General features: G+C 39.9%; 1 protein-coding gene across 2 annotated transcripts in view; it reads left to right on the plus strand.

The window, feature by feature from the left end:
• Window positions 1–25,422, plus strand: part of CACNA2D3 (calcium voltage-gated channel auxiliary subunit alpha2delta 3) — an 828,419-nt gene that overhangs the window by 559,048 nt on the left and 243,949 nt on the right. Inside the window, exon 14 of one of the 2 annotated variants that reach the window (XM_063114014.1) lies at window positions 23,821–23,838. The exons of the other annotated variant lie outside the window; for it this stretch is intronic. Within the exon in view, the coding sequence (XP_062970084.1) occupies window positions 23,821–23,838 (18 nt within the window). The remainder of the gene's footprint in view (window positions 1–23,820; window positions 23,839–25,422) is intronic. 2 annotated transcript variants of the gene reach the window in all.

Genomic DNA, 25,422 nt, shown 5'->3' on the forward strand with positions numbered 1-25,422 from the left:
AGCTGTGTGATCTGGGCCTGCTTGCTTAACTCTTCTGCGCCTCTGTTTCATCATAGAAAGGGGGGTAGTGATAGACTGTGCCTGGCTGGGTTGTTGTCGGGGTAACTGATACAGTGTCCTCTAACCTGGGATTATCTTCTCCTCTCCCAGCTGCTGGTTCTGTGACAGCCAAAGTAGGGTTGCCTGCTGCTCCTGCAAGGCAACAATCTAACATCCTCACAGTGTTTATTATCTCTGTTAGAATGAAAACGTTTGCAGGAGCCAGGCGGGTGAGGTAAGTGTGTGGAGACTGAGCATGAGACAATGGGTGGGAGGGAGTAGACTATGGTAAGCTCTGTATAGTGTACATGCATTATCTGAAGGTGTTCATCTCAAAACATTTAAAAACAACTCATGACCAAATGAAACTCTGGGAGCATTATCTGCTAGAGACCATACGTTGCTTATGCCTGACTACTCCATCCACAACTTTTCCTTTGACCCCTTCACCTTCTGCCCTCCTGAATCCGCTTTTGTCTTCCTTACATGATTTAAGCCCTGAGCACCTCTCTTTCTGTACTCTCAAGAACTTCAGCAGCTAAAATAGCAGCAGAACACATCTCAGTCTCTGTACTCAGAGCTCATTCTTCAAGTTCATTGTCACTCGCACTTCTGGAGCCTGATCATGCCTGACTATGCTCATAGTGCCCCATTGAACTGGTGTTGCCTCTGTGTGTCCAACAGTCCTGCAGCAGCAGCGCATCTTTGAGAAGGAGGGGCTTCTCTTTCTTGCCTATGCTCAGAGATGTCTCTGATGACAGGCAATGCCAGTGGAGCTGAAAGGGACTGTGTAGCCTCAGGTTGAGTCTGACCTGGAAAGCCCCCATCCCTCATCAGAAATTCTGGCTCTGTGATGTCTCCTGCTGTGCAGTGTTAACCAGCCCACTGGCCTATGGGTACTTGAAGATTTTACTGTCTAGTCTTTCATGCCTTCCTTGTAGTTTTATTTAACTTTCTGTTGTGGATATTACAAGTATATGGAAGTTTCTCAAGGTGGAGTCGATTTCTGTGAGCTCTGCTCACTCAGCAGAATGCCTGCACCTGAAAGGTGTTTAGGAAACATGTCCTGATCCATTGAGTCTGTCTTACCTCCATACCAAGAATTTGCTAATGTTTGCTTGCACATGGCATTATTTGGAGACTGACACAAAACTGGTTATACTCATTTCCTTTTCCCACTCAACATTCAGTAGAAATATGAAGGATTGGCAGAGGTCCTAAGAACCACCCCAGACCATGGTCAGTAAGGGCAGACATTGTTTATATTCAGATTAGGTGCAAAGACTGAGATATGGAGGTGAAGTTAGAAGGAAGAGAAATGCAGGCTCAGTTCATACATGATTAGACACTTTCCATTTTTAGCCTCATGGCTTAAATTTGCATAATTCTTTTAAAAAGAACAATTAATTATTTATGACTGTAGCTTTTAGCCAAACTGTGCATTTAAAGTAATCACTCTGGGTAATTTAAATAAAATCTTTTCTGTAAACAGTTTATGCTCGTTAGAATGGGGAAACTGTTGGTTTATTCAATTAAAAGGACGTTATTACCAGTTTGGATTCTCTCTTTTTTGCCCTTCAAAATAAAGGGCAGTCACATCAAGGCAGATAGATGGGACTTAATTAACTTGTCTCAAGAAGAACCAGATTTTGATTTTTTCTTAAATTTTAAAGAAGATAGTTTCCAAAACCTAACCACTGTTTTAGAGCACTGAAGAGAAGTTTTTACCCTTTACTCTGACAGAAATAAATTTGTTCTCTGGCAAATGTATGTGACTTCTACATGAATCCAGCACTAGTCAAAGAAGTTGGTTCTAAGCAATCTCTCCCATACTGTGATCTGTAGAGAATGCAAAAACACTGAACCTGCTTGGTACTCCTGCAGGTGACATCATTCACTGTGTTAAAGAGAGTCTTCTAATAAAGCCAACCATATTTTCAGGATGTTATTGTCTTTTGCTTACTGTTAGTTTCCTTGAATGCCCATAGTCTGTGACACACTCTGGGAGTGTGACACCCAGGCGTCTTCCCAGAGCATGGCCAGTGTGCAGCTCTGCATTGAAGGATGGGCAGGAAACTGATGCCAGAGATCCGTCTGGGCCCTCCTACACTATAAAATAAACAGTGGCTGTGATTGAATTGGGGTCAGAAGGCCCCTTTCCCTCAGTCTCTTTGGTTCACTGTAGAACATAGAATTTCGGGGCTCCACAGAGCAGAGTTCATGAAACACTGATATAGGTAATTGATAATATGTTGTCTTAATGTCAGCTTTCTTTGGCTATGACAGAAATCTAGCTTGGCCAGACTTGTGTGATTAAGGAGAATCTATTGAATCATAAAATTGAAGTATCAAAGTATAGTTCTGCCTTCAGGTGTGGCTGGGTCTAGGTTCCCAAATGCTACAGGAATCTTCCTCTTGCCATCTCTTAGCTCTGTTTTCCTCTGTGTGGCTTTATTCTCAGGTGAGGCTCTCTCATGGTATCAAGATTGCCACCAATAGCTCCAGATTTACATCGTACTACTGGAGCCCCCTGCCCCCAGAAGAAAGAAATCTTCTCAATCCTACTGGTTCTAGATAAAGCCCTGGTGCTGACACTCAGGGCTTCCAGCACCTGCTTATCTGCCTGAAAAAAATCACATGGTCAACAGGATGGAGAGTTCTGACTGGCCAGGCAAGAGTCACATTTAAGGAAGGATAGAGTCAGCCCTGGTCCAACCACAAGATCTGAGAGTAGGGGATGGGTTTTGCATCAAAGGCAAATCAAAGTGCTCCAAAAGAAGAAGGGACAGATTCTGTACAGGCAAAACAACAGCTGTTATCTACAGTGTGCTTCCAGATACAGCAACCTATGAGTCTAAGCAAATCCTGCCACATTTCTTCTGCATTTGTGGAGATTTTATTCAGGCTTTATGATGGAGGACTTCTACCTCTGTAGAGAATAAACTGGTGTTTGTAAAAAGGGAAAAAGGATTGGAGAGTAAGAGAGAGTACAGGAGAAGATGACAGAAAATAGAAAATGCCCACCCATGACATCCATCCCAAGTTCAGTCATCTTTCTAGGAAGGAAATGAATAAATTATGTTTGCCCTGTTATCATAAATAATTCTTGGTTCACCACCTGATATCTCCTGTGATGTAGTGAAGTGAGAGCCAAGATTGAAGCAGGTTTTATTCCTCTACTTCCTGTGCTCCTTGCAGCTGTTTGGAAAGAGTTTCTGAACCGAAGTTCATGTTTCAAACAACTTTTGTATAAATGCCCAGAAATCATGGCTGATTGAGCTACTCGAGCTTTGGAAATGTAGACATTGGGGATATGTCTGTGCTAAAGGTTTAATAGTGAGATGGCTTTGGCTATGTGAGCCATGCATATCAAATCTTGATCTCAAGTGTGTTCTGGAGAGAAATGGAGTAACACGAGTAGGGTCAGAGCAGTGACCACGCTTGGTGATGATGGGGCAAAAGCTGCTTACTGAGCAAGAACTCTAGTGAATCAGGTCAGCCACACACAGGACTCCCTTTGTCCAGGTCAATGTCGTGCAGCGGCTTTGCAGAGAGAGCTGGGTTGATACCCTAGCTCTGCTGCTCGCCACCCACACCACCTTGTATGAGTCACTCTCATGAGGGGACAATATCCTCCGCTATAAAATAGAGATCATGATATCTAGCTTTGATTACTATCACTTCTTAATGCACAACCCAAAATAATGGTGGTGTGAAACAACCATTTCAGTAGATTCACAAATGTTGTGGCAGGAATTTGGACACGGAATATTGAGATGGGTTTTCTCTATTCTGCAATATCTGGTGTCCTAGCTGCGAAGACTCAAAGGCTGCTGGGGTGACTTGGTGGTTGGGTACTGGTATCACCTGGAGACATCTTTACTTATGTGTCAGGTGGGTGATAGTGGCAGTTGACTGGGACCTCAGGTGAACTATCAGCAGAACACCTACATTGGCCACACCTACAATATCTTTTCTTCTCATGTTGCATGGGCTAGTTTGAGCTTCCTCACAGCATTGAGATTGGGTTTCAAGATAAAGGCAGAAATGTATGACATTTTTATAATCTATCCTTGGAACTCATGTGGTGTCATTTCCCCCATACTTTCTAGATTGAAGCAATCACAGAGGTCTTCCCAATTTCAAGGGCAGGGCACACAGACTCCAGTACTTTATAAGAGGAGTGTCAGCATCACATTGTAAAAAAGAACATGGCATGGGAGATATTAGCATGGTTAACTTTGGAAAATGCAATCTGCCATATATGACAAATTATACTGATTGATATCAATTATAAGAATATAATAATCCTTCATTCCTGCAATAAATACTTTTTGGCCATGGTGTGTTTTTCTTTTAATGTATTGCTGGATTCAGCTTGCTAACATTTTTAGTAAGAGTTTTTGATTCTTTGTTCACAAGGGATATCAGTCTGTAGTTCGTTTCTTTCTTGTAATTTGTTTTTCAGGTTTTAATAATGCTAGTCTAATAAAATGAATTGAGAAGTATTTATTTTTCCTTTATTTTCTTAAAAAAGTTTTTGCAAGACTTCTGTATTTCTCCTTGAATATTTCCACAAACTTGTAAGTCTACTATTATGGTATATATGTATAATCTGTTATTTTGTTTTCCTTCTCATTTAAGTTTACCATACTATTATCAATATAACTGCACATACACATATATAAAATATATGTGTCTTTATGTAGGTAGCATATTTAAAAGAACAGATCATATATATATATATAATTATCAAATATATGTACATACATTCTGTTCTATTTTTCTGAAGTTCACCCTATTGTTGTAAATAAATACATATAATTATATACAATATATTTAACTATTTATATGTGAATAACATATATTAAAGAAAAGATCTTATATATGAGAATACTTCAAAAAGTTCATGGAAAAACAGAATTAAAAGATAGTACAAATCTTTCTGTGAACTCTTTAAAGATTCCTTGCATAATGATCACGTGTATATGCATACACACATATATAGACATCTATATATCTTCTGTTCTTCAATTTTTCTTTTTTTTCTGCCTTCTTTTGAATTAATTTTGTTTTTTATTCCATTCCGTCTTTATTATTGGCCTAGTAGCCATACCTCTTAGTTGTGTTTTTCAGTGGTTGCTTTATTGCGAACTATTTATATCTTTGATTTCTTATAATCTACCTTCCTTATAATAGAGGAAACTTATGACAATATATCTGTCATGCCCCCATTCCATTCTATGTTTATTATTATCATACTTTTTACTTCCACATATGTTATAAGCCCCACAATACATTGTTTTTATTTTGCTTAAAACACTTAATTAAAACTTTGAAAAAAATCTTATATTCACTCACATATTTTCCATTTCTGGTGTTATTTATTCTTTTGTATAGATCAAACTTCCATCTGGTTTCATTTTTATTCATCCTGAAGAACTTCCTTCAATTTTTTCTTCCCTGCAGCTCTGCTGGCAATGAGTTCTCTCAGAATTTTTTTATCTCTGAAAACGTTTTTATTTTGCCTACTTTTGGAGGGATATTTTCACTGGATATAGAACTCTAGGTTTATAATTTTGTTCTTACAGTTATTTAAAGTGGTTGTTCTATTACCATCTGGCTTGCATTGTTTCTGATAAGAAGTCAATGATCATTCTTACCCTTAATCCTCTATACTTGTGTGCCTTTATTTTATTGGCTGCTTTTAAGGTTTTGTTGTTATGATTGTTTTTCAGCAATATTATTAGAAAATGCCTTGGTATTTTTGTTTATTTTGCTTGAGGTTCATTAAGCTTTTTGGATTGGTGGGTTTATAATTTTTATCAAATTTGAGATATTTAGCCACTTTGTCTTCATTTTTTTATTGAAATATAATTGTACATATCTGTGGGGTACAACATTGAATATCAATACCTGTGTACAATATATGATGCTCAAATCAGCTTAATTACTGTATTTATCATTATATAATATAATCATTTTTTGTGGCCCTTTACCAGTTTCTCACTAGATCCCCTCTCCTTCCCCCTTTCTTGCCTCTGGTGGCCTCAGTTCCATTCTTTCCTTTTGAAAGTTCAAGGAATTATCGTAATCTCTCTCTCTCTCTCTCTCTCTCTCTCTCTCTCTCTCTCTCTCTCTCTCCTTTCTTTCTTTCTTTCACACTAATGGGTGAGGACATGCAATGTTTTCTTTTCTGTGCCTTGCTTGTTTCACTTAACATTAATTCTCTAAATTAATACATGTTGCTGTGAATGGCAGAGTTTCATTCTTTTTATGGCAGAGTAGTATTCCATTGTGTATATATACCACATTTTCTTTATCCAGTTGTCTGTCAATGGACATTTAATTGGTTCCAACTCTAAGCTATTGTAAACAGAGCTGCAATAAACATGAAAGTGCAGGTATCCCTTCAACATAATGATTTCCATTCTTTTGGATATACACCCAGCAGTGGGATTGATGGATCATATGGCAGTTCTATCTGTAGTTGTTCAAGAAACCTCCATACTGTTTTCCATAATGCCTGCACTAATTTACAGTCCTACCAGCAGTGCAGGAAAGTTTCCTTTTTCCACATCCTTGCTAGCATTTTTTATTTATTCTTTTTTTTTTTTATATATGTAATGGCTAGTCTAACTGGCGTGAAATGATATCTCAATGTGGTTTTGATTTGCATTTCCCTGATGCTTAGTGATGTTGAGAATTTTTTCATTTGTCAGTTGGCCATTTTTATATCTTCCTTTGAGAAATGTCTATTCAGCTCCTTTGCCCATTTTTAAATCAGGTTATTTGTTTTTTTATCATTAAGTTGTTTGAGTTCCTTGTCTATTCTGTATATTAATCCCCTGTGAGATGCATAGTTTGCACATATTTCCCCCATTCTGTGGGTTGTCTTTTCTCTATGTTAATTGTTTCTTTTGCTGCGCAGAAGCTTTTTAGTTTGATGTAATCCTATTTGTCTATTTTTTCTTTTGTTGCCTGTGCTTTTGGGGTCTTATTCATAAAGTCTTTGCCTAGTCCTACTTCCTAAATTGTTTTTCCCTATGTTTTCTTTTAGTAGTTTTATAGTTTCCAGTCTTATAGTTAAGTCTTTAATCCATTTGGAGTTGATTTTGGTATATGGCAAGAGGTATGAGTCTAGCTTCATTCTTTTTCACATGGATGTCCAGTTACCCCAGTACCACTTATTGAAGAGGCAGTATTTTCCCCAATGCATGAGCTTGTTGCCTTTGTCAAAGATCAGCTGGCTGTAAGTTTGTGGGTTGATTTCTGGGTTCTCTATTCTCTTCCATTGGTCCTAGTGTCTGTTTTTATGCCATTACCATGCTGTTTTGGTTACTGTAGCTTTACAGTATAATTTGAGGTCAGGTAGTGTTATGCCTCCAGCTTTTTTCTCAGCATTACTTGGCTATTTGGGGTCTTTTTTTGTTCCATAGAAATGTTAGGATAGTTTTTTCTGTTTCTGTGAAGAATGTCATTGGTATTTTGATGGGGATTTCATTGAATCTGTAGATCACTTTGGGAAGTATGGACATTTTCGTAATGTTAATTCTTACAGTCCAAAAGCATGGAATGACTTTACATCTTTTTGTGTCCTCTTTCATTTCTTTCAGCAGTAATTTGTTGTTTTAGCTGTAGAGATTTTTAACCTCCTTGGTTAAATTGATTTCTAGGTTTTTTTTTTTTTTTTTTTTGGTGACTATTGTAAATTGTCTTGTTTCTTGATTTCTTTTTCTGCTAGTTCATTACGGGAGTATAAAAACATTACTGATTTTCGCATGTTGATTTTGTATCCTGCAATTTTACTGAAATTGTTTACCAGCTCTAAGAGTTTTTTGGCAGAATCTTTAGGTTTTTCTATATATAGATAGGATCAAGTTATCTGCAAACAGGGACAGTTTGACTTCGTCTTTTCCAATTTGCATGTCCTTTATTTTTTCTCTTGCCTGATTGCTCTGGCTAGTACTTTCAATACTGTGTTAAATAACAGTGGTGAGAGTAGGTATCCTTGTTTTGTTCCTGTTCTTAAAATATTCAGAATGATATGGGGGTAGGTTTGTCATATATGGCTTTTATTATGCTGAGAAACTTTCCTTCTATACCTAATTTGCTAACAGTCTTTATCATGAAGTGATGTTGAATTTTGTCAAGTGTTTCTTCTGCATTTATTGAGAAAATCATATGGTTTTTGTCCTCGATTTTGTTGATGTAGTGTATCATATTTATTGACTTGCATATGTTGAACCATCCTTGAATCCCTGGGATGAATCCCTCTTGATCATGGTGTATAATTTGTTTGATGTGTTGCTGTTTTCTGATTGCTAATATTTTGTTGAGGATTTTGTATCAATGTTCATCAGAGATATTGGCCTGTAGTTTTCTTTTTTGTTGTATTATTGTCTGGTTTTGGTATCAGGGTGATGCTGGCCTCATAGAATGAATTTGGGAGAGTGGCCTCTGTTTCAATTTTTTGTAATAGTTTGTAGAGAATTGGTATTAATTCTTCTTTAAAGGTTTGGTAGAATTCAGTGGTGAAGCCATCCAGTTCTGGGACTTTCTTTGTTGGGAAACTGCTGATTACAATTTCAATCTCTTTGCTTATTATCAGTCTGTTCAGGTTTTCAGTGTCTTCTTTAGTCTTGGTAGTTTGTATATATGTCCAGGGATTTGTCTGTTTCCTCCAGGTTTTCAAATTTTTTGGTATATAATTATTTTTAATGGTCTCTAATGATTCTTTGAATTTCTGTGGAATCAGTTGTAATGTCTTCTTTTTCATTTCTGATTTTTGTTATTTGAGTCTTCTCTCTTCTTTTTTATTTTGTTAACATAGCTAATGGGTTGTATATTTTGTTTTCTTCTCAAAAAACCAACTTTAAAAAAAACTTTTTGTTTCATTGATCTTTTGTATCATTTTTTGTGTTTCTGTTTCATTTATTTCTACTCTGATCTTAATTATTTCTTTCCTATTACTAATTTTTGGATTGGATTGTTCTTGTTTTTCTAGTTTTTTGAGACTTAGCATTAGGTTGTTTATTTGAGATCTTTCTACTCTTTTGATTTGTTTATTGCCATAAACTTTCCTCTTAGTACTGCTTTTGCAGTATCCCACAGGTTTTAGGTGGTGAGCATAATGGTATTATATTGGTGGGCATTATGTTTTTCAGTGTTTGGATTTTTGTTGTCTTCCTTTAAGTAGTGTTGAGTTTTGTTCTGACAGTTAGTTAATTTACTTATGTATCATCTTGGCCCTTTCAAAGCATGTTTTTAAGGATTGGTTAGGCAAGTATGGTGTAACTTTCACACAAGGGCTGGCTTAGTTCTTATCCTAGGCACAGCCTTTCTCAGGTTTTACTGAATGTCCCAGGTGTTTAACAAGGTGTTATACTCTGGCTGGTTGAGAATTGTAAGTTCCCAACCATATCTGAGGTCCAATAGCAGTAGTAGAAGTTGTTGTTGTTTTCCAGCTTATGGCTTTATTGAAGTTTCTTCCTTTTCCTCCCTGTTATTATGCTGTCCAATCTTGTGAAGTCTCACTCTATACATGTTCATGTTAATATTAAATCAAAGATTCAAGAGGGCCTCTCTGTAGATTTCTGGAGCTCTTTTTCTGTGTAGCTTTCTCCCTCCAGTACTCTATCTTGGAAATTCCACCCACTTCAGCTTCTGTGAACTCTGGTTAATTCCTCCTCAGTTCAACACAACTACCAGGCTCTGCTTGGGCTCACCCTTCATTCTCTGGGATCTTGTAAGTGCCTCCAGGGCAGAGTATTGGAGTGATCATGAGGCTTACCTCACTTTTTTGTCTTTTTCCCAGGAACCACAACCCATGTGGATTGTTGACCAATAAATACCTAAGGACATTTGTTTTCTGTATCCCATCTAGTTTTCTGGTTGTTTGTATCAGGAGAGCTAATTTAGTACTAGGTACATTATTCTGACCATATGCAGAAATCTAGAGATAAAATATTACTATTATTATCATTATTATTATTGGTTTATTTTATCTTAATGATGATTTGATTAAATTACCCAATTTATTTATTCATGTACGAGATTTTAAAAACATACTGGATTTAGATTAATTTTATCAGAGATAATGCTTATCTTTTTATTCCTTGACTATGTTACCTAACTTATACATTCAATATAAATGACAGCATTTTGTTGCTTAATTCTTGGCATTTGGATTCCTCTAGTTCTTAAATGTGAACTTCAGAAACAAATCTGCCTCTTTGAGATTTAGGCCCAAGTTTCACTGATAGGATCTGACTTTCTTACTAAGGCAGAGGAGTGGGGGGAACTCCTGTGGAATGGCAAAAAGGCATTAGCAAATACAGATATTTGGTAAGAGTTTCTTGGTTTCATGATTTAATTGTAAATTAATCAAGACCGTAAGAAAAATTCCACTGAAAATACACATAGATTTCAGAATTATAGGAACACATGTTTGGCAAAGTGTGCACAAAGATTGCCAAGCCCCACACTTAGGGGGTGGGGAGCAAGAGGTGGTTTGAGAGAATCAGCAGTCCCAGCATATTAATAGACCTTCTCCTTTCTACACGATCATATAAGCCTGAAATAGTGTGCTAGTCAAAGTGTCAGCAGGCTTGAGTAGAAGCAAAGCTCTCTTCTACTCAACTGGCAAGGCCACTTCATTTTTATTTTTACTTTGCATTTCCTTCATTATCCACTAATAGATTAAGTTTTTAGGACCAATTGGACTGTTTGACTTGTTTATAGTATCAGGTCAAAAAACAGCCTTTGGAGTTAGTCTCAGTTTTCTCATCTGCTGAATGGTGATGGTGGTATTTGAACCCTAGAGTGGTAATGATGGTTTCTCATGAGGATGCGTGCAGAGCCCTTAGCTCCTGCCTGCTTTACACTCAGCATGTGCAGACTCTCGATGCTAGTCAATAGGACTATTGCCAGTCTTGAGAAGTGCCTAGATGCACAAAGAGAACTAATATCATGCAATACATGGCTTTGATAGTTCTTTTTCTAACCAGGTGAACATAAAATATATTCACTGATGGGTCAAGGTAGAAACAACATATAAGAGAAGGAAATGTTCATAGATTTTTTTATAGAAAAGAACTTTTCTTAGATGAGAATCCCAGAGCTGAGAGTTTCCTGAAGGAAACCAACAAGAATATCCCTCTACCCTCCACTGTCTATTTAATGCGTTCACTTCTGTGAGATGTGGGCTTGATGGATGGAAGAATGACACAGTCACTTGCTTTTATTTAATAGCTTATTAAGTTTTTTATAGGAGGCAGGAAATGGAAAGATGAAGTTGAACTTTTCGGTTATAGGTAGAGAAAGAGATAGAGGTAATCATCACCGCTACCTGCAAAGCTCAGGGAAAGCAGCACTTCATCCACTGTTTTCCAGAATAGCAGAGAACTCATTGTTTCTGGAAACACTCCTTCAGGGCTGTCTTCTGAATTTACCCCTAAGCCAGTTTGGTATAGCACCCAGCCTTTTAACATGTGTTTCTTTAAGATCATCTTTCAAATGACCTTAGGAGATGGACTGTTGTTATCAGACTGCTTGAGGTTTGCTAAATGACGCTGAATGTCTTGAAGGCAGCCATTTATGCGGTTTACCACGAAACAAGCTAGAGTGGAATTGCATCTTTTGTTTCTAGGTTAAATTCTAGGTTAACAGGAGACAGAATATGTCTTTTCCCCCTGGCTTATGATGTAGTAGGGCAGTGTTTCCCAAGAATGTATCTTCCTGTGTTCAGAAAAGTTCTAACAGTAATCATGCAGCCAAGGAGATGGAAGAACACAGGGGTGGACCTGGCACTGGCCCCTGCTGTGGCAGCCTCTGTTGTGCAATTTCAGTGGATGGTAGAAGCCCACGTAACTGCGATTAACTGTCTCCGGGGACGCCTTTCTACTCAAAGCCACTATTTTGACAGGCTTACAATTCGTCCATAAAATCTGAGTGAAGCATTTAAAGTTGTTGGAAAATATGACAATATCATATGGCTTTTATGCCTCCTTCCCCCATGTTTTAAACCATTTTATTTTGGCAAGTTCTTTCTGAATTCCTTAACTTGTGACATAACAAAGCATAAAACATGATAAAAATAATCTTACTGATTGTGTGACTTCTTGAGTTTGTAATTTCCTCTAAAGATGAGTTCCAGAAATTTGTACAACTTGTTACTGTTATCTGGGTGACCCCGTTAGAAACAAAGGCTGGCATAAACCTTATGATCCTATGTGGTGTTCACCTTAGAGCTGTTACCTGTAAAAAGCTGTTTGTAAGCTAAAACATTGCTGTACGAATGTAGTTGTATTATTAAGTAAAAATGAGTAACCCAAGTAAGGACTCAAACATAGACTCCTGGAGGATACTTGAAAATCTGGAAGATCTGCTTTGTAAGATCCTATTTCATCCCAGAAGGGCCACACTTGAAAGGTGCCCCCCAACTTTGAAAATCTCGTGAAATATGACACTTAAAATATTGCTCACTTCAGCTACTGTATTATAAAGTTATCAAGTGTTATCTGTTCCAGAAAAGGCATAGCTTTGCTTCTTTTTGAGCATTAAACTTCTTGCATTAAAAGACACAAACTTCTGTAGCTTCTTCATTATGGCTACCAGTAATGTTAAAGCTACTACCCAAAATCTTATATACTGTCATTTTCTATGAAAAATTGGGTCAGAATTTAATAAGAATAATATTTTCGCGTCCACTACACTATGAATTAGCTCCTACATAACTGGTAAATAGAAAATGATGTTATGATAAGACAAAATCTCATTGGTTCATATGATATTTTCTCCAGGCTGCTAAAGTTTTGCACCACTAAGAAAGCAGTGGCTGAAAGCACAGTACAGCACATGAGAGGTCATGTAAAACTTCCTCTGGGCTCCATTTGGTCACATGGTCTGTCTTGGACACGCTTTCTGCCTGGCTCACCACAGTCATGAGCGTTTTGCCCTTGTTTTCATTACACAGCAGTCTCAACCCTTCCAGTTATTGTCTTTTTTTTTTTAATGATAAAGTACTTTAATGTTTCAATTAGAAACTTAATTTGTTTTGAACGGTTCTAATAGTTTATGAGGTTTTTGTTGTTTCTGTTTAGTGCTCTGGTTACAAAGTTGCTAAGAGTTTCAGCTTGTCTGTCCCAGCATTATTTTTCCCATAAGCTCTGTTATTTTTAGTGTGCAATTTTAGTGAGCTTTCTAATGCCTGCAATTGTATTTGTTTCAAGCTAATAGCTGCTTTTATATTACGGACACTGTAAAATGTGTGACTTATCAGGCTTGCCTAGAAAACAGCACCAACATTGCGCCCCATCCTTTGTGAGTATGTATGTTTACTTTCATTTCTGGCCCCTTTCATTCTTTTTTCTATGGCAAATCTGTCTATATTCTCTTTCCACTGCAGACATGGAAGGTGACTGGAGATTTGTTAACTTTGTAATTAATGAAGTGTGAATGTTGGTGGAGGGTTCTTTCTGGTTGAGGGTGTTGGTGGAGGGTTCTTTCTGGTTGTCATTCTCGGGGCGCAGTATTTCCAGTTAAGTTGCTACGCAGATTTCTTTGTGCTTCAACAGTTTGGCAGATCTCTGAAAATTCTCTGTTGAAGACATCTGTTGAGTGAAGTAATGGCTGCATTGCATACTCTTGAGTTTTCATTAATTTTCCTCTGAGGGTTTTTTAACGTCTCCTTTTGTGGGGAGGGTGGAGCCCGTTCACCTATTTTGGAGGGTTTCAAGTTCTTTTGCTCCCCATCTCCCATCTTTCCTTGGAGAGCCGTTCTGGCCATTTTTGACCCTTCTGGTTCTCTCTGTCTCCAACCTGCCAAACGGGCTCTCTGCTTCAGACATCAAGGCCCCTGTGTGTCCCAGGTGGCTGCAGATGCAGGTGATGGGAGGCTGAAAGAAAGTATCCATGCCTTCCCCTGCTGCACCCCGTCTGATGCCTCTCTTCCTATATCCCTTTCCTCCCCTAACTTTCTCGGCACAATGTCTCCTTATATGGCCCTGAGTTGGCTCCAAGTTCATAATCTCAGGGGAATTACATGACATGCATAAATTATGAAACATTTTTGCAAATTAAGTTTTAATTAAAACCAGCAGCTTAGAGCATCCAACTGGAAGCAGTCACAAGGCTGAAAAGTGACACTGGTAGGGTGGGAGTTCAGGAGAAGGTCTGAGTGGGTTTGCATCCTGTTCAGATAGTTCCAAAACGAATGCTGCAAAAACAGCTTCCTTCCGTCTCAGATCCACCTTAATAGCTTCATGCCCCTGGACTGCCATGAGGATCAGTATCAAATGTTCAGGCAGGAAACACAAATACATTATGGTGGTAGAATTATCTGGACTTTGCCATATTTCCATTTGGTTCTACCAACTTGTGTTCTCTTAGAGAACTGGCAGCACCTCAGTCTCCCCCACATTGCCAGGACTTAGATTCAGATCACTTTTCAGCAGGATGACCACCCAAAATAAGGCTGAAGAATGACAATTTTAATTGGAACCTTATTTTTCCAATGCAATGCAGAATTCAAGCCTGATGAGGAATGACTTCTTATTGTGAGAATGTTCAGAACATTGTAACAAGTGAAATGTCTGGGGCTTTCCCCCGCTGATAGCCTTTAGCTATATGTAATGTGAGAATTGTTCTGGTCTGCCCATTAATAATCCACACTTTCCAGCATCCCCAAAAATGTCTGCCATCAAGTAAATAATTTATGCATGCTTGCTTTTCATCTAGGCAGGACTCTACTGCTAGAACAAAAACTCCAGGTCTTTTCATCCAATTTAACATTTGAAAAAATCTGACCTTTGGTTATCAGTCCACTCCTTTTGTTTATTAAGTAATCTGGTACTACTAGTCTGTTGTGTTCTCTGAAAACCTGCAGCAGAGCTAGCCAGTTCGCCATTCAGGAATTTTTAAGTTTAATATACTGTCTTTAGCTCATTTAAACCACAGGAAAGGCTTATCCATTGTAATCTGTATTTTTAAATTATTGGGAGATTTTTAAAGATGAGAATGCATAGTGTTGGTTTGCAGGTGGTGAAATGAACATCGGAAAGAGAGAACCTGAGGGTAAATTAGGACAACTTTTTTTTACAGCATTTTGACTGAAATATGCAATTCCCTTTGACCAGTAATTCAATTTCTTGAAAAATTGAGTGTGTGTAACAATTTGACTACGCGTATATTTACTATAGTGCCATTTATATTAGTGACAAGGCAGAAACAGCCTAGATAGCTAATAATAAGGATTATATATAACATATAACTATTAATAATAACTATTATATATTTAAATAATTTAAATACTATGCAGTCTTTAACATGATGAGAACAACAAGGGATATTAGTATCATAGGTGGCTTTAAATGTCTTTTTTTGCCTATCTTTCGTATCTAATTTTCTACAAGGAACATACGTTTCTTGTATGATTTAAAACACACAAACACACACACATACTTTAAAAAGTATGTGTTGCAAAGAAGGGTCTTTCTGTCCATCTTTTTCCTGCTTTTAAACATACTGTTGGAAAAAGAAGTCGAAGTTCCATCTGTACCTCAAAATAGATGTTGAGAAATTACTATTAAATTATATATGGTCTGGTAAGATAATACACAAACTTATAAAAGCCAAGAAAATTTGGAATACATAGATACCATTTTCCCCATGGGTCTGTCCAACAAAGTTTGAAGGACTTATAAATATGCAGCAAAAATTGGGAAGGGGACTAGAATAATTTTAAAGCGGAAAAGTCAGCTACATTTGTTTTCTTTTACTGACCCTGTTTTTGTTCTTTTCCGCCCCTCTGCAGGGTTATCTGTCTCTGCCTTTGCTCCCACTCTTTCCCTCTTCTTCCCCCTTCACCACCCCCATCATTACAAGAGATTAGCAAGGCCATGAGACTGGGGGGGGGGGTCCCCTTGATTAGGGATTGCAGAATGAGCAAGAGGCTGCACACATTCAAGGAGCTAGAGGAGGACTGTGGAGTAGAGGAGGCAGTGGACTGACACTCGTGCGGAGCCAAGGGAGGAGGACATTCTCAGGAGCAGGTGATTTCGAGGATAAGGGTGTTCAAAGAGACACCCTTTTGTCTCTCGACTTATCCAATTTTATCATAAAGATTCAAATAGCTTCCAGACTTTGGAGAAATATGATGCCCCATGTGTTTGTAAGGAAATTTTATGCATAGCATTGGAAATCTTTTGAGGAAATTACTCCTGAGTTTTTTTGAAGCTCAGCAAACACTTATGGAAATATTTTTGATGAACCTCTTGATTGGTGCAAGTAAAATCTAGTGATCTGTCATGGTGTGTACCTAGAGATGGTCAGCTTCAAGTTTCTATGGGAATAGTGAGAAAACCTCTGTTCACTCAGGTTGCCCCAATGGCTCATACTAAGCTGGAAGCCACTAAAAGCCCAGTCATAAGGATGGACGTGGGGGCTCACGTGATCACATTGACGCTGAGTTCTGTCTGTCTCACTGCTCTGCCTCCTGTGGCATTGGCGTCACTCTCAGGCTCGGTAGTCTGTCTCCACCAGTGCATCCTCTCAGATTCTAGTTGGGAGAGGAAAGGAGGCAGGAGAGGAAAGGGAAAGGAGTGTAATTTATGGTGACTTCTATAAAAGTCCTGATTAGACCAGGCTAGGTCACATATCCACCTGAGACGACTGTTGTGGCCAGGAGAAAGTGATGAATTGATTGGCTTAGGTCTGGGCACTGTCCACATCATGGGGCATGGCTCTTACCCAGAGCATGGGACACTGTGAAAGAAAGGGATTGGGTGATGAGATAGAGATGCTCATGTCCACTGTAAGAGTCACACTGTCTCGTGTACCTTATTCAGGCCTTATCACTTCCTCACATAACCCGCTGTAAAGAAGGTTGGAGCTGTGACACAGGAGGGAGCTGACCCACGTCTGTGGGATCATCTGTGGACCATGAGGCAGTAGGTTATTTCTGTAACCTCTCACGCACCATCAGGTTGGAGTCATCTTGAAAACTCTGGAGGTTCCAAGGTCAAGGGGTAAAAATGGCAACCATTATGGGCCAGTTGCTTTATTAGGGACTCAGTATGCACTATCTTGTGTAATCTTCACATTAATCCCACTAAATAGTGTCATTACTGTCATCTTACCGATGAGAAATCCATAGCTCAGAGATGCTATATTGTTGCCCAGGTTCTCCTGGCTAGTAAGTGGCAGAGGCAGTGTTTGAAACCTGGTCTGCCAAACTAAGTCCTCCCTCCTTCCTTCATTTCCTTTTTTCCTTCTTGTTTCTTTCTTTTCCTTTTTTCTTTTCTTCCTTTCTCCTTCTCTCTCTCCCTCCATCCTTCCTCTTCTTTCCTCTGTTTTCTTTCTCTCTCTCTCTCCTTCCTTCCTTCCTTCCTTCCTTCCTTCCTTCCTTCCTTCCTTCCTTCCTTCCTTCCTTCCTTCCTTCCTTCCTTCCTTCCTTCCTTCCTTCCTTCCTTCCTTCTTTCCTGCCTGCCTGCCTGCCTGCCTTCCTTCCTGCCTTCCTTCCTTCCTTCATCCATCCATCCATCAATAAATATGCATGAAATTCTTGCCAGGGGCCAGGCACAGGTCTAGTCCCTAGTGACACAACAATGAGTATGATAGATATGGCATGGCCATTGGTTGGATCTTGAGTTCATAAGTGGAGAGTTAATAAGAAAGTACACAGGAAGATTACAGAATGTAATAAATGCTAAGGCAGAAATAAAAAAGATGATGTCATAGAAAGACACTTGGGGTACAGATAGGGATTCCAGGCAGGAGAGGTAGCATCAAAGCTGAAATCTGATGGATGGGTAGGGATCAGGGAGTCAGGGGAGGGGTTCAGGGAATTGATGTGGGGGTGCATGGGACAGAACATCAGCCAATCAGAGGAAAGAACCACAAGAGGCTTTGAGGCAAGTGTGGATTGAACAAAAGTCAGCAAAGTGCAAGGCTCATACTGTTAGATCATTCTGGATGCCGCGTAGAGAAAAGGTTGGAAGCAGGGTGAGACTGGGGATACCAGGTGAGCAGCAGTGCTAGCTGGACATGGGGTGGTGGAAGTGCATAGTGTGGGGCAGGACCTGCACCCCAAATCTCAGCTCATCAGAGACCTTCCCCTCCTTGGCGTAGGTTTTGGAGTTACAGCCAATTAGCAGAACTTCCTCTGTTATATAGAGAAGTAGGGATCTTCATCCACGTTGCTTAATGAAAAAGAATGGAAGATTATACATGCAAGCATCCATAAGGGAGAAAATGAAAATAAGGAACCTTTGCAGCAATCAGGATTTTCCTTCATTCATAAGGCCTGAGGCAAAGGGCCAGTTTTACAAATGGAATAAACATATGTAGGCCAGGCTTTTTGTTTTGTTTTGTTTTACACAGTTGGCAGGAAAATACTTTGTTTCCCATTTGGTCTTTACATATTTTATAGTGAAATGTGTTGTTTTGATCAATAGATCTTTAATTGGAGTTTTATGTTTGAAAAGGAGTCACTCGACTCTGGAACTTTATTGAGCTAGAGCAATGGATGTCCCTTCAGCCATCCCTGTGGCTCTGTGTGAAACTCTGGGATAGAAATGAAGTAAATGAGAGTTAAAACAAAATCACCCCTGTCCCTTGCTGTAGGAACTGTCTCTTTTTGAAACACCTTTATTGTTATAGCATGAGGGACTCAGAGCTTGCTCAGATCTTGTTCTCCCTCACCTTTTGCTATTCCCAGGCCCTTTTCACTGGCTCCCCCTCATCATGGGGCCTCTGACTGGTAGAATGTCCCATGCATGGTTCAGTCCTGAGATTTAAGGTCAGCTGTACCTGCACTCACTCCTTAGGTGACCTGGTCTACATGCTGACAGTGACCAAACCGAGGTCTCGTCCTTGAACTCGAGCTTCAGATTTCCCGCTGCCTACCCTACACTTCTGCCTGTAGGTCTAAAAGATATCCTAAACTTTCGTTACTTTTAGACAAAACTGAACTCTAGGGGTTTTCCCTCAAATATGCTTCTCCCATAGTCTTCTCAGTAAATGGCAGCTCCATTTCTGCATTTATCTTGTATGTGTCCTTGATGTCTCTCCTGTTTCATGTCATCATCCAGTCCCTCATCTCTGTTCTCAAATTCACCTACTGCCAACACCTCCACCACACCCTGGTCCAGTTCTCCATCAGCTCTCATCTAGATCATTCAGTAGCCTCCCCACTGGCCTCCCTTCTCAAATCCTGCCTTTGCGGCTCCCTGGCTCTGTGACCTTGGAGTTTCATCATCTGCAAAGTTGGGGTAATAATGGAGCTTACCTCATAAGGCTGCTGAGCATTTTTAATAAATTATTATAGGTAGAGCACTTAGAATGGTGGATAACAGATCATAGCTATTATAACCACCTGTCATTACTGCTGTCCTCAGCATCCTAGTGCATGGTTTCCTTCCTCAAGATAACCTTATAGGCCAGAATGACTGCTGGAGCTCTAGCCATCACATCTGTCTTCCTGGCAGCAGGATGGAGGGGGGAGTCCTTTTTAGGACAGTGTCTGGAAAATCCACGTCCATGCATGTCTCATTGACCACAACTGAATTCACTGAGCCATACCTGTCTCTACTAGGGTCATTTAGCTGAGCCTGGCTAAAAATTGGGTTTCTGTTACCAGAAAGAGAAGGGAAGAATGGTAGGTACTTCAGCTGTCAGTATCTATGCTATGAATAGGAGGTGTGTGGTATTATGAGGGCATGTGATGAGAGCATATGCCACGAGAGGTTAGGCAGGGCTTTGTTGAGACAGTGACAGCTGACCAGAGAAGTAAGTCTTTGCCAGGCAAAGAGTGAGAGGTGTGAGGAAGAGCTCTAGGATGAGCGAGGAGCAGGTACACGTGTCTGTGACAGGAAAGGGTGTGGTAAATGTTTGTGCTACACCGCACATCACACGCCATATGCTGAGAGGCATGGTGGGCTGGATTCTTTGTCCTCTATCCAGACTCTTCCAAAATGAGTGGGGCCAGGATTTCTCATTACCCCTTTCTCTTATGGGTGATGCCCAGGTTGCAGCAGAGGCAGGGGTACAGAGAGACTTGACTTTGATTCTCAACTTGAGCCTGTCCTGACTAGGATACCTTGGCAAGGTGCTTAGCCATTCTACATACTATCTATTTTCTCGTTGGTAAACTGGGACTGACACTAATCTCTAAACCAGAGGTTCACTGTGAGGAGCAAAAGAGCCAAAGCTGGTAAAGCATCCATGGGGAGTGTGCAGTAGACAGTGACTGCTCCTCTTATTGCTGTCACCTTCATCTTCATCACTTTCTCCTGAACAGCACATTCTCAGTCTTTCCATGTACAAATGTATGACTGTGAAGTACCTCCTGCACCCAGATTTTCCGTAGCAATGTGCAAGCCCTCAGCATACATGACTCCTTCTTTCTGTACCTTCCTTTAGAAAAACGACTTGAGGATGTGCACAGTTATAGATGGAACCGTACAATCTGGGGCATTAGGCCTGGAAGGAACCTTCACATAGTAAGTGAGGAAGTGGACCCAGCGAGGTAGAGCTGGGCACACAGTAGCTGACTTGGTGGCTTTGGAGAAGAAAAGGTTTCCATTGTGTGGAGAGAAAGAGAAGTTGCATCACCCTGGGCCTCATGATGGTGGAAGTTCCCAGGCTGGCTTTATGCACATCCATGAGACAATCACGTGGGTATAGAACTCTATACCAGGTATGTGCGGATCCAAGAGTTTTGTATCTGTCTTTCTGGAAGAGATATTTTTCTCTTGAAAGCCATCAGCTTGTGTTATCAACATGGTGTGGGGTGTAGATTCAAAGTAGTTACCCCAATTATCTTTCCCTGGCATATTCTGTTAATATTCCCTGGATATATTCTATTAATAAGGTATCTTATTCAACAAGGAGAACACCAGTCACAGGTTAGAGAACTTAAGACATACATACAGGGTGGATACCTTCTCTGCCCTCATGGAGTTTGTAACTTAGCAGGGTAGAGAGGCATTAAACAAATAAATTATATAGTAATTATAGATGTGCTCAGAACCACAAAGAAAAAGCACAGTAAGACCTTTATAGATCATCATGTCCGGGGATATGTTTTGCCATTCCCGGGTTCTTAGCCCACAGCAAATGTTGCTGATCGGTTACAATATTCTTTCCAATGAAAGTCAGACATGATGTCCAATCTTTTCCAACGTGGCCCTCTAGACAGCCATTACTAATCAATCAGAATTGGTTCTTGAAGCAAACCTAATGGCCATCCAAGATGTGGCCCATTCCCCAGCCCTCCCTCCACTGTTCCTTTGCACAGACAGGCACACTAGCCAAAGGCTGGAAAGTACATGCCACAGGACTCCAGCCAGAGGCTGAAGTGGACACAGAGTCTGGCTGGTCTGGCTCCCAGCTCAGGGCTTTGCACGCCATTCTTGAACGTTGGGGAAGCCGACTCCCAAGCAGTCGCGTCTGTGGCTGCAGATGATCTGATCTAAATTTGTTCTGTTCTATTCTGAGACGCTTTTCAGAGGTCCAACCTGTTTAGGGCATTGCAAGCTGTAATTTACATTATTTAAACACTTCAGTAGGAAAGTTGCTGTTTGTTCTCATGAAGAAAATATATGTTTTGTGGAGAGTTTGAGGGCAGTCTTAAACTGAAGACATCACCGCGAAGGCCTAGTCTTTCATTTTCCTCCCCAGGATTTCTTCTCATGTGCTTAAATGGGTGAGTCAAAAAGAGGTGTTTCCTGCTCAACCAAGATAAAACTTCAAGAAAGAAAGAAAAAGAGAGAGAAAGGGCAGCTCTCCTGTCAGAGAGGCCTGTAAAGTCTGGCGTTTGTGCAGGATTTAACTTTGGTATTTATTTTGCAGTTCATCAAACGTGTGTAGTCTCATGGCCCCCTGTGCATTTCATACAGCATACGCTGTGATTCAACATAAGTGCTTTCCTAAGGAAACATACATTTTTCATTCCACAATGTTCATGTGTCCAAGGTTTCTTTTCCATGGTGTGAAAAGATATTTGATATTTCAGAAACTTTTCTTTAAGTGATTCTCCATTTTAGCTCGATTTTTCACCTCTTGGTACATTTTTTCTGAACTTTGAGAAGCCCTGGAGGAACTCATGAGCTTCCTTTCTGAATAGAGCAGCCATAGCTAGGAGGAAAGAATCATGAAAACATGGCTGTGTTCTTGTCTTCTTAAACTGCGAGACCTGTTTGAGATAAATGTGTTTGATATTGAGTGTTGGAAAGGTTGGGATCTGCTTTTCATAGACATTCTCAATACCATTTTGGAGATGTATCTGAGAGCCATTTGTTTGGGTTTATCTCTTCTACCCTTTGCTGGGCTCCATTCACAGGAGTAGGGGCTTAGGACAGATTTAAGAGGGCCCTGGTCTTGGTAAATATATATAGAGAGAGTTCTTCCCAGGGTAAAAAGAATGGGAAAGGCAGAAGATTCCGACAGAGACCAAAGGATATCTAATTTAGGTGTCTTGCAATTTCTAGCACTTGTGATGTGATAAAGTCTAGAGAGTCAGAGGGAAAGTCTGCAGACACAATTCTCAAGTGTTTGTGGCCTTTATTCACGTGTGAGTTGAGTTGAATTTGTACATTCTAAACTCAGGCAGCATAGTACTATAATTTATTTTCTGTGGGACATCGTATAATTACATAACTTGTAATTTCCATTTTATTTTCCATCTGTAAAATGGGAATACCTAGCATTGGGTTGCTATCATTTAATGGGATAATGCAAATAAAGAATTTGACAAAGTGACTGGGGCCAAGATCACACCCAATAAATGTTAGTCTCTATGACAAGAAGTAAGTCTTGGTAATAACGCGATTCCTAGATTGAGTATTCTATCATGGATAATGTTAATTCCATTCCAGATTAGAAAAATGCTTTTCAAAACACTGCATACTAGAATGACAATCATTATACTGTGGCATTAAACCACAGTCTATAGTCTCAATGTAGAAAAATAGACAAATATGTCTTGTAAACGTTCATCTTTTTCCACATACCCATTAATTTCAGTTCCTTGCCTGTGCCATTGGGAAAGTGGTTATGTCTTATTTTATGGACTGATTGACTGCTTTTCATGGTACTTAGATCATCAACTTCACTTTAAATGCAAAAATCCTTGTGTATGCTTCCTTAACCACCAATAAAGGGAATAGTTAACGTGCCACAAAGCAAGAAAAATTGACTTTAAAATAACCGAATATTCTTTTAACAGTCTTACCTTTATGTACAGCAGGGTTTTGCAACTTTGGCACTATTGACGTACGGGCCAGATAATGCTTTGCTGGGAGGGGTTGTCCTATGCATTGTAGGAGGTTTCATGGCATCCCTGGCTTCTATCCATTAGAGGCCAACAGCTATTGCTTCCTTCCTCCCTGCACCCCCAGTGGTGACAGCCCCAAATGTCTCCAGATAGTCCTCCTCCAGTTGAGGACTGCTGCCCCACAGGAAGAAGGAACTAGATCACGGCATTGCACTGTTACAGGAGGTTATACAACTGCTTTGGGCATGGTGATTCCCAAAACACTTGCTGGGATACTCACAGGTTATCTGTTGATACCACATGTTCAGATGCAGGTCAAATGAGCAGCGCTGGAGCTTTATTTTGGAAAATAACTTGGCTTTAGTTTATTTCACTCTTTTTCTCCCCGTTTGGGCTTTCTGTTTGCCAATGACAGCAAAATGACATTTCACAGTTAACTTTAACTTCCTAAGTAATGATCAATTTTTTTCTTTTCTTTTTTGTTTTGTTTCCCCCTTGTTTTTCAGCTCCCCCAGGCACAAAAGGTAAACGCATTTCCGTTGCGTTTCAGTTTCAGTCATCCCCAGAGCTCACGAGCCCTGCATGTCTCCATGCTGCTGTGCATTCATGACCAGTGAAACGGTTTTCCTCTTACAGCTTCAGAAACCTGAAGTTGGGCAGGAGCAGAGAGGCCAACAGACTTAGTTGTCTGCTGCCCCTCTGCCGAGTTAGTCCCACCAAACAACCCCACTGTGGCCATTTGTTGTGTGTGTGTCGGGGGGAGGGGTGTGAACCCATGCTCAAGCATTTTCCTATGAATTCTCAAATAATAGGTCAAGACAAAGTTTGGCACATTCCTTCAAATATGGCGTTCCAGGCCTTCCCTGGGATAATTTCCTAGGGAGACAGATCATGTGAATAAATTAGTAAGGCCCAGCGACCAAGTTTAAACTCTGGACTCTTAAGCCAAATCTCTGAAAACTCCCCTTGAGCTTCATTAATTGCAAAATCAACAGCTCCATTGCTTGTATCGTTGCCTGTATCACCCGGACAGCATAAGAGCAGAATTCTTGCCATGGCCAGACCCTTTCACTGGTCCTCATTGTCTGTCTGAGATGATCTTGTTCCACCATACAGAATGTTCCCCCATACAGAATGTTCCCTGTTGAGAAAGACTCCATGTGGTTGCAGTGATGGCTTTGCTGTGTTGTCTCCATGGCATGTCATTGTATCCTCAGGAGAGTTACAGCAGAAAACATGTCACTCAATGCCTGCTACATTGTTCTTGTGTATTTCACAAACATAAGCAAACTATTGAAAGACACAGCAATTTCTGGGGGCCAGATGTGGGTTGGTTTTCATTTCAAGAGTTAAGGTAGGGCACCAGCCTGAAATTTAAGCAGCATCTCCCAAGTTCCCCAGGTTGGAGCAGAGATGATTTGGTTCCTTCTCACTGAGAGAGACAGCACAACTGCTGTACAAAAGACAGTCTGTTCAGACCATATGGACAACCAGAGGCCTAGAAATCATTACACAATTACTCAAATATATTTGAGATATTTAAACAAGGCAAAACGTGCTAGTGTGTGACTTGGCTTGAGGTAATGTTTGATTACACTTCAATGCCATCACAAAAGCACTGAGCACTTCATTAAAAGTTAAAGTATTTGAGGATAGCAATAGCTTCCAGGGTAAATATATGGTCAGAATTCCAGATTGTTTGGAAAGCTCGATGTCTTTGATAGGACGCAATTTCGTAATTACCCACATTTGACATTTTTTTACAAAGAGAGTTCACAAATTCAGTGCCTAAAATGAACTGGCCTTTACTTACTGGCATTTATTCCTCAAATTTCCACGGATCCATATATAAAAATGTTCCTGATGTAGAAGATCATTCATGAATGGAGGTGTCATCAGCCATGGAATTTTAAAACAAAGTTTAAAACCAAAAAACCCACAGAATATGGTAAGAACAAATGTTGCTGGGATGTATGATTCTTCAATCGCACTTAGCTCATCGCACTTGTCATCGTGTATTGACACACATCACATGCCCTGCACAGCAGAGCTCGCTATTGTGATCATATAAAGTCCAAAGTCAAGGAAGATGCCCCAGCTGCTTTCCT

The sequence above is a fragment of the Cynocephalus volans genome, chromosome 11 (assembly GCF_027409185.1).
Source record: "Cynocephalus volans isolate mCynVol1 chromosome 11, mCynVol1.pri, whole genome shotgun sequence".
In the NCBI taxonomy this organism is placed as follows: Eukaryota; Metazoa; Chordata; class Mammalia; order Dermoptera; family Cynocephalidae; genus Cynocephalus; species Cynocephalus volans.